Source organism: Sinocyclocheilus grahami, unplaced genomic scaffold, assembly GCF_001515645.1.
Source record: "Sinocyclocheilus grahami isolate Dianchi unplaced genomic scaffold, SAMN03320097.WGS_v1.1 scaffold707.1, whole genome shotgun sequence".
Classification (NCBI taxonomy): domain Eukaryota; kingdom Metazoa; phylum Chordata; class Actinopteri; order Cypriniformes; family Cyprinidae; genus Sinocyclocheilus; species Sinocyclocheilus grahami.
The window spans coordinates 1394406-1407141 of NW_015505886.1; the positions used below are offsets into that span (position 1 = coordinate 1394406).

The 12736-nt window shown below is 36.4% G+C and overlaps 1 protein-coding gene across 3 annotated transcripts in view; it reads left to right on the forward strand.

Annotated features, from left to right (window-relative positions):
- The window catches only part of LOC107560017 (AP-3 complex subunit beta-2), a 48031-nt gene that overhangs the window by 9659 nt on the left and 25636 nt on the right, over window positions 1-12736 (forward strand). For 2 of the 3 annotated variants that reach the window (XM_016244074.1, XM_016244075.1), the window contains exons 2-3: window positions 8836-8911; window positions 12583-12657. In XM_016244074.1, coding sequence (XP_016099560.1) covers window positions 8836-8911; window positions 12583-12657 — 151 coding nt within the window. Of the gene's footprint in view, window positions 1-729; window positions 1296-8835; window positions 8912-12582; window positions 12658-12736 lie in introns of those variants that run through there. The other variant, XM_016244073.1, reaches the window with a different exon arrangement.

A 12736-nucleotide genomic window follows, 5' to 3' on the forward strand; every position in this document is an offset into this window, starting at 1 on the left:
TTTGGGCATCATAAGAAATTGCGGTGGAACTAGTTATTGCATTTTATACTGAGCTTAACAAAATTATGAACTGGTGTCTAACAATCACTAAGAACACAGACAAATGCTATGTTTTGCATGCAATTATAGTGTACTGCTTCCTGACTCTTTATATACTACACAGTATATACAACTGTTAACAATAGTATGCAACACTGATGTCACATGATCACATTTTGTGCATGTTTTACATTAAGCAAGTAACATCCAGATTTAATCTTTGATGCAAAAAACTGTTATTTCACATTTTAAAGCCAATAAATATTTGAACCTTTGTCAAATGAATCAAATAATGAGTCAAAACACAGAAACCAAGTGAATGGTGCAGAATGTGCACACACACTCAAAACAGCATGAATATCTGCACTGTGGTTTTTAGCATTCAAAGCGAATAATAATACAGTGCTTGTGCGTGTCGACATCCCAACGACGGGGTTTTCCTGTGAAAAGCCTTTTTTCAGAGCAGCGTTTCTAGCTGAGTCATATCAGAGAGAGGGATAGGTAAGCAACCGTTGCAGAAAATACGATGGAAAAGAGGACGAGGGACAGAAAAATGTGCCAGAGTGCTGGGAAAGAGCTATGGTGTGAATGAAAGAAGAGGGAGAGACAGAGTGTGTGTTTCATGAGGGGCGGGGTTTGCTGCTAGAGGGGCGGGGTTTAGCTCTGCTCAGCGATCAGAGGCAGAGCAGTGTGTTCACCATCAGTCGGCTCTGAGCAGGATGAGAACAGCTTTTGCCGTCACCTCCCTTCTCGTCTCCTCACCTCTCAGGGCCGCCTCACGTGAAAGATGCTTTGAAGCCTCCGTATCTGCATCGAGTTGAAGACCAGACCTGAGGATTGTGCCTGTGCTTTGGAGTTTACGGTCTGCTGTTGCTTTTGAGACGGATTCTACAGGTGTGTGTGAGCGTTTGACTCTTCAAAAATCATCTACAGGTGTGTTTACCTGCCTCAGGGGATCTAAACAGGTGTGAAAGTTTTGGGACAAGCTTGACGATGACTACCATGCAGAAGTTGCTCCAGCTGCCAGTGAACGCCGTGAACATCGTAAAGAGCGTGCAGGGAGTCGTTCAGGGCCAGGAGGAGGCTCTCAGTCCGGTGCTGACACCCGACAGCAGCCCGCAGAACTGGTACAGCGCCGTCCAGCCAGAAGAACTCCGACACCTGAGATCTGGGGGGATGGGTGGCGGGGGGGAAGGGTCAGAGGATCGACCCGGGCTGGAGGAGGGGCTTACCAGCGTTCAGTCGCAACCTTTACGGTACGGTAACACTCATGTGAAGTCATAAATGGCTGTGAGTGATCTCTTTCAAAGCATAATTTAAGCCACTTTGCTTCTGTTGTTCCTCTGAAAAAAATAGTCACAAATGAGATAAAACATTTACATAAAAATCATTCGAAATATAAAATGTTTCATTAAAAAGAATAAAAATGAGTACACATTTAATTAGAACTATCTATAAATGTATAATGTTATAAATGAAAAAAATGTAAATGTATACACAATATAAACTTTTTATTTTTATACTAATATAAATGTATAATTTTATAAATTATAATTTAAAAAATGCTAATTTCTAAACTATATAAACTAATTTTATTTTATAATGATATCTACAGTATATATAATCTATACGTAATGTAAGGGAAACAGGTCAATTTAGCTCAAAGGGAATTATTTTTGATTTCATAGGGAATTTGGACAGAATCACTGTTTTACGGCTGATCAACTGAATCGGCCAGCGAGTTACTGAACGGGCCGTACAACATCGTCTCTGCATGGATATTAATATCCAAAATATAGTGAAAACACTATTTATTAGCACAGTAACAAGATCGGCAGTTTAAGACATTAACTTGTAAGCACAAAACACAAGATACTTCTCTTTTCAATAAAAATGAGACTTCAATAAAAACTTTGGATAAATCTAAGACATATAAACTAATCTAACACATGAACAGATGCACTCATACATTCACACAAGTTGCAGAAAGAGAAAAAGTGAGGAAAGAATGAGTTTAACAGAGTGAAAATGTGAAATCCCAAGTTTATAGCAATATGTGCCATTGCATAGGCCTGATCAACCATCAATCACTTAATTAACCCTCGTATTGAGTTCCTCAATGAGGTTAAAATTTATATTAAATGCACCAGTTCAGCTAGAATCTGGAGGTACTTGCGTTGCCTGTTTAGGGGGTTCCCTTGTTGTCTTCCATTGCAGAAAGGGGTTTCCCAAGGTTGCTGATTGGCTGGAAGTTCAGTAGTCGTTGAAGTGACGTCTTGGGAAGCCAATGGTTGGGCGTTGGCTGAAGATGCGGAGTTGTGGGCTGGTTGAAGTTTTGAGGCGGTCACAGACTCGAGGTGAACTCAGAGACACGGCGTTGCGGCGAAACTTAACACGAAACTCTCAACGGAAAAGAAACTACAGTAAAAGAAAGAAAAGGGTAAAGTTTGATGAGACTAGGTGGCGTTTCTCCTCATGGTTTTAGAGGAGCTGCTGGCATGTAAGCTCGAAGAATTCATGGGTAAAAAGCATGGCTAAAAGCATAAAGCAAAAAGCAATGACTAAAAGCAAAAAGTGGCGGCTAAAAGCCGAAAAGGCAAAAAGCATAATTTGATTGTGTCCTGAGTATTTAAACCGGGCTGTTGGACACATCTTAAATGGTGTCTTGACCAAGTAGACATTGTCTTAGCTTGGGGTGTTGCTATGATTCTCCTCCCAATACATAAATCAACATGTTATCTTATCAGTCACATGGTCTGAATTTTCCCGCTCTTGCAGAGTATAATTTGGACATGATTTCTATAATCAGAATATAATTCATTTTACAAAGTACTGATTCACAGACATTTTTAAAGCATGAAAATTCAAACTCATACATACCCAACATGAATATTATCCTAGTATGAACTATTCAATAGTTATTCAAAATACATACACAATAAGTGATTAGGACATGATAGTCAAATGTGTGGGTTACATACATGATATAGCGTTATGCATAGAAGTGAAAGTTGCTCATAAGCCCTTTTAGCATCATTTTGGTGCATATATACATGTAAAAGACAGTATCTCTGTCATTCTGTGAACGTGAGGATGTGCTTTGTGAGGAACAAAAGGTCAAAAGGCCTAGAAGGAGCCTGGTCTTTGTCCTGGGTGGGGGAAACCACCCAACGTAGTCTCTACTAATGGTTTCCCTTATGTGATGGTCATGATGTAGTCTCTTCAATCATTAATCTTGGGTTTCTTGCCCCAAAATTGACAATCTCCTGAGTTGGGATTATCAATAAGTGTTCTTTTGTTTTAATATTGGAAGCTGGTGCTAGGGTATCGTGGACAGATTTATGACATTGTCTTGTTGTCCTGGGCCTCTTTGTATAATTTGGCTCTTTGGGTTGTTTTAGCATGAATCCGATCGAATGTTAAATTGTCTAATTCATTCTGATACCCTACAGTAATGTATACTATATATATATATATATATATATATATGTTATATATACATAATAAGTAAAATAAGTATAGGAAATATTGCGTGTGTGTGTGTGTTTTATGTCATTTGGTCTTGGAATTTGGTTGTGTAAAATTAAATAGTTAATAAAATAAAACTAGTGTAAAATTAAATAGGCCTAGTTAATTTAGCTGATAAATTTACATTTTGAAATATATATATATATAATTAAAAAAATGTATCTTATTGCTCGTTTTATATGTAAAAACCATACACATATACAGTATAATATAAAATATATAATTTAAGTTTTGATGTATTTATGGTAGGAAATTTACAAAATATCTTCATGGAACATGATCTTTACTTAATATCCTAATGATTTTTAGCATAAAAGAAAAATCGATCATTTTGACCCATAAAATGTATTGTTGGCTATTGATACAAATATATTAAAAAAAAAAAACATTTATCAGCTAAATTAATTATTTAATTTTGCACTTTTACAATCAAATTCTTTCAAGACCAAATGACATCATTTAGCTTCAAGCTTGCAATTTATTTTAAAGAAAATTGGTTTCTTTATAAATGCATATTTATGTAACAGCTTAGACTGCACCTAAGAGTTTTCCATTAGTGTAAATATAGCTACCCCCCCCCATTGTTGTAAACATACCCAGCATCTGATTTATCGTCGGACTAATTAATTTGCTAAAAGCTCCCGTATGTAAATCAAAGCATTGGTGCTCAGCCACTGCAGGTCAGGAGGGAAAGTGATTACAGGTTTGTATTCCCTCTGCATGCAGCATTTCATACTGTGATACAGAGACAGACTTCCCATAGCTCATCTCTGATGTATGACACTATTTATCCACTACATTTATTATCCAAAACAACTTAGAGTTCATTCAGTTCTCTGGAATATGACATAAGATAATCTGCTGTAATGTGGAGGTGATGTATTTGACTGTAGCACGTCTGCTGAATCACCGAGCTCGTGTTCGTCCTCTTACATCGCTCTGATCACGACCCACCAGGTGCGTGCGCGTGCGTTTGTGTGTGTGAGGTGACTGGAGCTGACTAGCACAGCCATCACGACAGGACACACACACTGATGCGTGAAAGGAAACACCGCCCACACCTTCTCACACACACTAATATTTGACAGTGTTTATACTCTGCGGACCCTTCCAGCTAATGAAAGCCACCAAGGGAGTCTTTTTTCAAGAGCGATTGATAGTTGTGCTGGGTGGGAGACTCTGGCAGCAAATCTATTCACTGGAGTTTATTGCTCTCTTTGTTGCTGTGGAAACCAGAGAGCAGGACCTGGGTGTGTTGCGAGATATCATAGTCGTTTAATTCCAGCGACGGTGGCGTGACAGCCACCGAGGGAATGTTTTTAATTAGCGAAGTGTGTTATCTCGGCCAGCTCGTAATATTTTCATGCCACAGCTTTGATGGAACACACTCGCTCTGATTGGCTCGTTCTGAACCTGCTGGGAAATGATTAGGCCTGTCATAATGCTTGACATGTTTTCATTGATCTGGGTTCTGATCTGTGATCACATCAGTGGAAATCCAGTGTTGCATCACTGTAGATATTATACATCATGTTTAGGAATTCAGGAGTTATTTTGCATATTATAGTACTACATTTGCCCATAACCATTCTGCATAAATTTGAATATATTCAGTGATTGGCTTTTGACTATGTAAATATTACAGCACCTTTTTACACTAACATTCTGCGTTTAAATACATCTGTGTTTATTTAATCAAAAATACAGTAAAATTGTGAAAAATGATTACAACTTAAAGTAACTGTCTTCTATTGTAATATATTTTAAAATATAATTTATTCCTGTGATGCAAAGCTGAATTTTCAGCATCATTCCTCCAGTCTTCAGTGTCACATGATCCTCCAGAAATCATTGTAATATGCTGATTTGCTGCTCAAGAAACACTTTTCTTATTATTAAAAATGATTACAACTTAAAGTAACTGTCTTCTATTGTAATATATTTTAAAATCTAATTTATTCCTGTGATGCAAAGCTGAATTTTCAGCATCATTCCTCCAGTCTTCAGTGTCACATGATCCTTCAGAAATCATTGTAATATGCTGATTTGCTGCTCAAGAAACACTTTTCTTATTATTATCAATGTTGAAAACAGTGGTGCTGCTTAATATTTTTCTGAAAACGGTCATACATATATTTTTAGGATTTTTTTAATTTTTATTTGATGAATAGAAAGTTCAAAAGAACAGCATTTATATATGAAATATAAATGTATTGCAACATTATAAATGTTTTTACTGCCACATTGGATCAATTTCATGCATTGTTGCTCAATAAAAATATAAATTTTCTTTAAAATAATAATAATAAAATCTTCCTAACCCCAAACTCTTAAAGCAACAAAACCTTAATTTTGATGTTGTGGGTCATTTACCGGTACGTCCAGGAGTGAGAAGGTTTAACACACAAATGAGGCATTTTTAGATCTGGTTTTAGATTCTGTGAACTCAATTACTATTTCCTGTTGTGTATGAATCATCATGAATTATCATCATCATCAAAGAACTTAATTATTAAACTTAAACTGAATTATTATTTTAAAAACACATTAAGTTCTCTTTGAATCTGAGCATAGTTGAACCAATTTTGATATTTGATTATTAGATGTGTTCATTCAGTTATTTAGTTTGTGTGTGAATGTGTCTGTATGTGTGAACAGATGTCAGTTTGTTGATTTAAACCCAGCCAGTGTGATTAATGATGAGAGAGAGATAAAACGAGAGGCTCAACATCTCTCCTTCACAACTTCTTTCTAAAAGGAGATTGCTAACATTAGGATGTGGTTGCTATAGTAATGTGTATCGATGGACAGAAGGGTTATGGGCTTTCTTGCATGCAGGATGTCAGACGGTCTCATCTGTATCAGATTGACGAGCTGACTGACCCAGGATCAGATGTGGGTCTTAGTGTCACAGCCAATCAGAAAGAGTTTGGCTTGTCATGTGACTGATTTGCAGCTCCTCAGATAAACACCTCTTGACTCATTGTGGTTCAAATTGAGGATCTCTTACATTTAGATACATGCAGAAAGTGCTTAATATTTATATCTTTTCTCATCTGAGCTAATATTAATAGGTTGTCCCAGACGTCTGGAGGATCATTGGCTTTATTAATTATCGTGCCTCTGGGTTCGTTTGGAGTCACAGACATCAACTAGAGAACATGAAGTCAGTTTAGATCAACAAATACTTAACTCCATCTTCAATTTTTAAAGACCCTTTGAAAAGCCAGTTTTCCTTAATGTGTTGACGTATTGTGTGAAACGAGACATATTTCACGCATTTTGTAGGCCTGATTCCTTTTTTTTAAATAGCTAAAAGCTTATGTTTAAGTCAAAGGATGGCAAAATCAGACTTGACTGCTTATGCTATGGATAAAAAGACACTTTTAAAGTGAATAAGGCCCAATCTCAATTCTACCCCTTAGCCCTTCCCCTTTCCCCTACCCCTCCGTTTCGCATGCTCACGTGAAGGGGTAGGGGTGTCTAAATTTTCTTTTGGTTGGAGGGGTAGGGGTAAGGGTAAGGGCCAGATAGCCCTTCAAATGAAGATTTTTCGGGTCCACACTTCAAACGAAGGGGTATGAATTATCTCAGCGTAAACCGGCTTCAGGGGCAACATAGCTGCCCGAGCGAACAAAAAGACACTTAAATGTAAGCATTTTTGGCATTAATAAAGATTTTAACAAAAAGTAATCATTTGTTTTATGTTACATTCAATCGTGAGTTCATATTTACAGTCATGTTACTCAAAGAAATGTTTGCAAAAAATCACAAATATTTGCTAACTAACGTCATATCATTATAGACTGCACGATAGTGCCACAACATATTTTCATGTCTGATCAGGGCGATAACCACCATAGACACTGAGGGGGCTAGTCCCCCCAATAATTAGAAATCGCTAAACCCTTTTCTCAAATATTGCCAATTCGAGAGAGAGAGAGACAGAGAGAGAGATGAAAGTTGCGTGTATGCGCGTCTGTGTGTTTCTCTTTTTAGAGTGAGTTTACTTCAAAAACAGCAATTTTATCCTCTCGTTGCTGGAAAATATAATGTAGCAATTCAGTATTTAAACTAGATGACGTATGATGGCGTGTGATGGCATTGTAGTGGTGTCCAAATTCTTAGGGGAATATTTTCACCCCTACCCCTTGACACTCTGTTTCAAGGGACATGGGGAAGGGGTAGGGGAAGGGGAAGGGGAAGGGGAAGGGGTATAAAATAGAATTGGGATTGGGCCTAAATCTACACCGCTTTCTTTGCAACCATTAGATGGGAAAGGAAAATAAGCTTTGGAACAACCAAAGACACATCGTCAAACCAGAATTTGCTAATTGCTAATGCTTGCAGGCAGTACTTATAAACTAAAGCAAAAGGATATTCTCATTCTCTCTTTTTTATGACGTGTACAGCTAAAAAAAAACTAAATTAAAGCTAATTTTATGATACTGTACTATGATACTCTACTGAGATATGGGGAGCTTTTATTTTGAAATGTGCACAAGACTTTAAGGATTGAAATAAAATTAAACCATTTTTAAATGCCAAACTTGTTACAACTTTAAGGGAAATTCAAGTGAACTGACTTGCTTGAAAGGGATTTTTCCAGTGAAAACAAATGCTTAGAAGTTTGCTCTTTCAGAGGAGACTTAATGGAGATCTCGTTTATGTATGAGTATCAACTTTTCCCAGATCTTTCTTCTATAATTCATCATAAACAGCAGTTTTTGGCATCTATAGAGATGCATGAATGTGGATGGTATGGCTCAAGTAATTTGATTTTGGAAAAATTTGATGATCTTCCTACTGAGAACTCTGACTTTGCCGTATCTTCTAGTATCACAGTTTAAGACTTTGTTGTAAAAGATATGCATTTGAGAGTTTTCTTCTCAGGAAACAACAATTTACTGCCATTGATTTCTTGTAGAAACAATTGTCATCCAAATGAAAAAGAAAAGAAGTTTGTGGCTTCCATTGGGTTAGTATCTGCTGCTTATGAAAACCAAATCATGCTGTTGATGGTATTTCTGGGTGTGTTTGTCTGTTTTGATTCTCTGTGTGTCAAATTTGTGTGAATCCTTTGAAGGAAAGCTTGATTTAATTTGCTCTGGTTGGTTCTTCTGAACTCGCGAACGTCCTCAGGGCTCTTAAAGAACTGAGATGAGTCTGGATGATACATCTTATAATGGACACCTTTCTGAGATATTTAAAGGAGAGAGAACAAGAACAGTTGGTAAAAATTCTGTCTTTTATGTTTTACATCTTCAGACACGATGACCTGAAGGAGATGCTGGACAGTAATAAAGACTCCTTGAAGCTGGAGGCCATGAAGCGCATCGTAGCGGTGAGTAAACCACGCACATTCAGTATGTATGTCTTGTTTTCCAGTCTTAAATCAGCATGCATATATTTGTGATGCATAATGACATAAGATATTAAGTCTTTTTTCTGAAACAATAACCAAAATGAAGTGAGTTTTTGCTTAAAACAAGAAAATGTGTGCCAATGAGGTAAGAAAGACAAACTTGTTTTCCCTTTGAATTAAGTTCATCCCATTTTCTCATCCCATTGGCAGACATTTTTTCTTGTTTTAAGCATAATCTCACTTCATTTTGTTAATATTTTGAGAAAACAAGATTTATCAAGTACATGCTTCTTAAAGCGATAGTTCACCCAAAAATGAAAATTCTGTCATTAATTACTCATCCTCATGTCGTTCCAAACCTTTAAGAACTTCGTTCATCTTCGGAACACAAATTAAGATATTTTTGATGAATTCTGAGAACTCTCTGACCCTCCATAGACAGCAAGGGTCCTTACACGATCAAAGCTCAGAAACATAGCAAGGAGATCGTTAAAATAGTCCATGTGACATCAGTGGTTCAATCATAATTTTACGAAGCTACGAGAATACTTTTTGTGCGCAAAGAAAACAAAAATAACGACTTTATTTAACAATCCGTCTCCTCCGTATCACCCTATAGCACCATTTTGGAGAATATCACATACGTAAACAACATATGTACGCGGATACGTTGTTTAAGTTCAGATCAAAGCATAAACAATGTAAACAGCGTATCCGCATACAGTGTTGCTGACACAGAACAGCAATACATTGTTTACGTATGTGATACTCTCCAAAATGGTGCTATAGGGTGACGCGGAGGAGGCGAATTGTTGAATAAAGTCGTTATTTTAGTTTTCTTTGTGCACAAAAAGTATTCTCGTAGCCAGGGCTCGAATTGAGGGGGGATGTGCGAAAAATGACAAAAAGCATCCCCTCTGTGAAACCACCATCCCCCCAAACCATCCCCTTTAGATTAATAATGTTGTGTATTATGTAAAACTTATCATGCAAATTAAATGTAAAAATTCTCTACTTATGATAATTCACGAACTATATAACGGAGGTTGGCCAAACAGAACTCAGTACTGTAACAAGCTGCGCACAAGCTGATGCAAGTTTCCAACCACTTGCTGATGCAAGTGAAATGAATCCCATTCAAGTGCAGTTAGAATGCCCTTATAATTCAAGCAATGAAAGAAAAAAAAATACCCATGTATGAGTTTTTATGTTTTTATATTCACACAAGCAATGTACTTTTCTGAATATCAGCACATGTGTGTTAGCATAAATATGCTAATAATTTTATACAACAGTGTAGAGCAACACAGTGTTTTCATTCCTTGAATGAATCTGTTTTTGAACGAATCAAGTGAGCCAGTGATTCAACGGTCCATTCACTTGTTTAGTTTCTAATTGAATCAGCCATTTTGAACAAATCGTTTGATTTGAACGATTCAATAAATCATTTATTAAAACAAGGACTTGCTGCCACCTACTGGCGGTTTTATTTTCATGTTTATTTATCCATGACAGTCCTAAATCAGCCATGGTGCCAGCACAAAAACACATTTAGCAAAATATATTTTAATTAGCAGTATTGACCAAAATTCCTCCATTTCAGGCCCCAGAAGGGAAAAAAACTTAAAAATTATAGTTTGTTTAATAAGGCTGATTTATCATTAGATAAAAACTTTTTTAGACAAATTTTGTAATCATTGTGCAAAATTAGCTACAGGAACACACACACCAAAATAAATTGACCACATCATCCCCCCTGAAATTTGCTTACAATTCGACCACTGCTCGTAGCTTCGTAAAGTTACGGTTGAACTACTGATGTGTAAGGACCCTTGCTGTCTAAGGAGGGTCAGAGAGCTCTTGGAATGCATCAAAAATATCTTAATTTGTGTTCCGAAGATGAACGAAGTTCTTAAAGTAAATGTATGCTGATTTAAGAATGTTTAGATATTTGTACTAGAAAACGAGACAAAATACCAAGTAAGAAAATACATCAATATTTTTTGCATACTATTTCACTTGTATATTTTATACGCATTAAATGATATGGAACGTACATTATAAAACAGAGCACTGGGTAATGTGTCCCACAATGCAGTTTTCTCAAGCGTCAATTGCATTGTCTCATTGTGTGATGCACAGCTGGGCTGTGAAACATGAGCTCAGTTTTCATGCATCATTGGTAATAAAGTCCCGGCAGGTTCAGTTTTATAGCTGTATTGATGAACAGAACCAGATATATACTCGAAAATCTAAGTCAGATACCTGATTGTCTAGCGTTTCAGGAAGAGATATTTGGATTCATGTCGGTAATTATGCGACTGTGTAAATAGACAGAAGGCTGTAATTGAGGGCAGTAAATGCCGCTGTCACTGTGTGTTTTGTGAAGTCTTGGCTCTCACCGGTTTGTAACTGTTGCATTAGGTCTGATTCTAAAACGAGACGAGCGATTTCAGCGAACGCTTTGGAAATGGGACAGATTTGCAAAATGCATTTAATATTCATGAGCGGTTTTAGTGTCTCTGTATTGTGAAGGATCAGATCAGGACTGAAATATTTATCACTCGGAGCTCAGAAGCCACAAACAGCCACCTGATATTGTTTCCATTCACAGAGCACAGGTGGCACCGGCAGCAGGTACACGACTCCTTCAGGACCGAGCCAAAAATCACCCTATTTGTTGTTTGTCATTTCCTGTGAATGGCTCATCAGTGCATGTAATAAAAAATATGTTCTCTTCTAGTAGCAAGCAAATATTTCTAGTGATAATATAGTGCAAAAATTTTTTATTTTGGTAGTTGTAATCTTATTGCAAACTGATGCAATAATTAAACACTCTTAATATGTCCTCTTTTTTAAAATGAAATTGAATGCTATCCTTATTGTTTCTGTGCTAGATAACACTGAACTGGTTGCATATTATGTAAGTTAGACTATGTGATAGTAAAATGTTTGGATTTAGTATTTACACTTAAACTAAATTGTGTGTTCAGTGTAGTTAGCAACCTTTTCAAATAGGTAACTTTAACCATTCAACCAAGTAGCTTGTCATTCTAGTTACTAGTTACTGTTAAAGTAGGTCCCCAACACTTAATTTTATATAATAAATATAAATATAAAATGTCATGCATATCAATGCTGAAGATTTCTATTTTTTGTGGAAACCATAATGCATTTTTCCAGGATTAATTTATGAATAGAAAGTTCAAAAGAACAGCATTTATTTGAAATAGAAATCTTTTGTAACATTATAAATGGCGTTACTGTCATTTTTTATTAATTTAATGCATCTTTGATTAACAAAAGTATTATTTCTTTTAAAAAAGAAAAAAAATTGTCTGAATAGTTCTCTGAATGTCTTAGTTTTGAACCTCTTTATCATCTAAACAAACTTTTTTTGCTCTTTCGCTTTAAGAAAAATAAGTGTAAAAAATGTACTAATTAAAAATATATATATTTTTAAAAATGTATATAAAAAGTTCATAACAATCATGATTCAACCAAAAAAAAGGGAAAAAAAATTGTTATATAGACAGAATTGACATTTTTGGGTGAACTGTCTCTTTAAGTGTCCTAAGGTTTTTTCAATTAAACCATGTACTGTACATCAGTATCTAACTGTTACCCTGTTTGTGTGTGTTTTCCCTCAGATGATCGCCCGGGGGAAGAACACCTCAGATCTCTTCCCTGCCGTGGTGAAGAACGTGGCCTGTAAGAACATCGAGGTGAGTGATACGCCGAGGAGCAGCAGGAGACAGGAAGCGGCTCAGAGCTTACAGGATGTCAGCTTTTCTGGCTGTTATT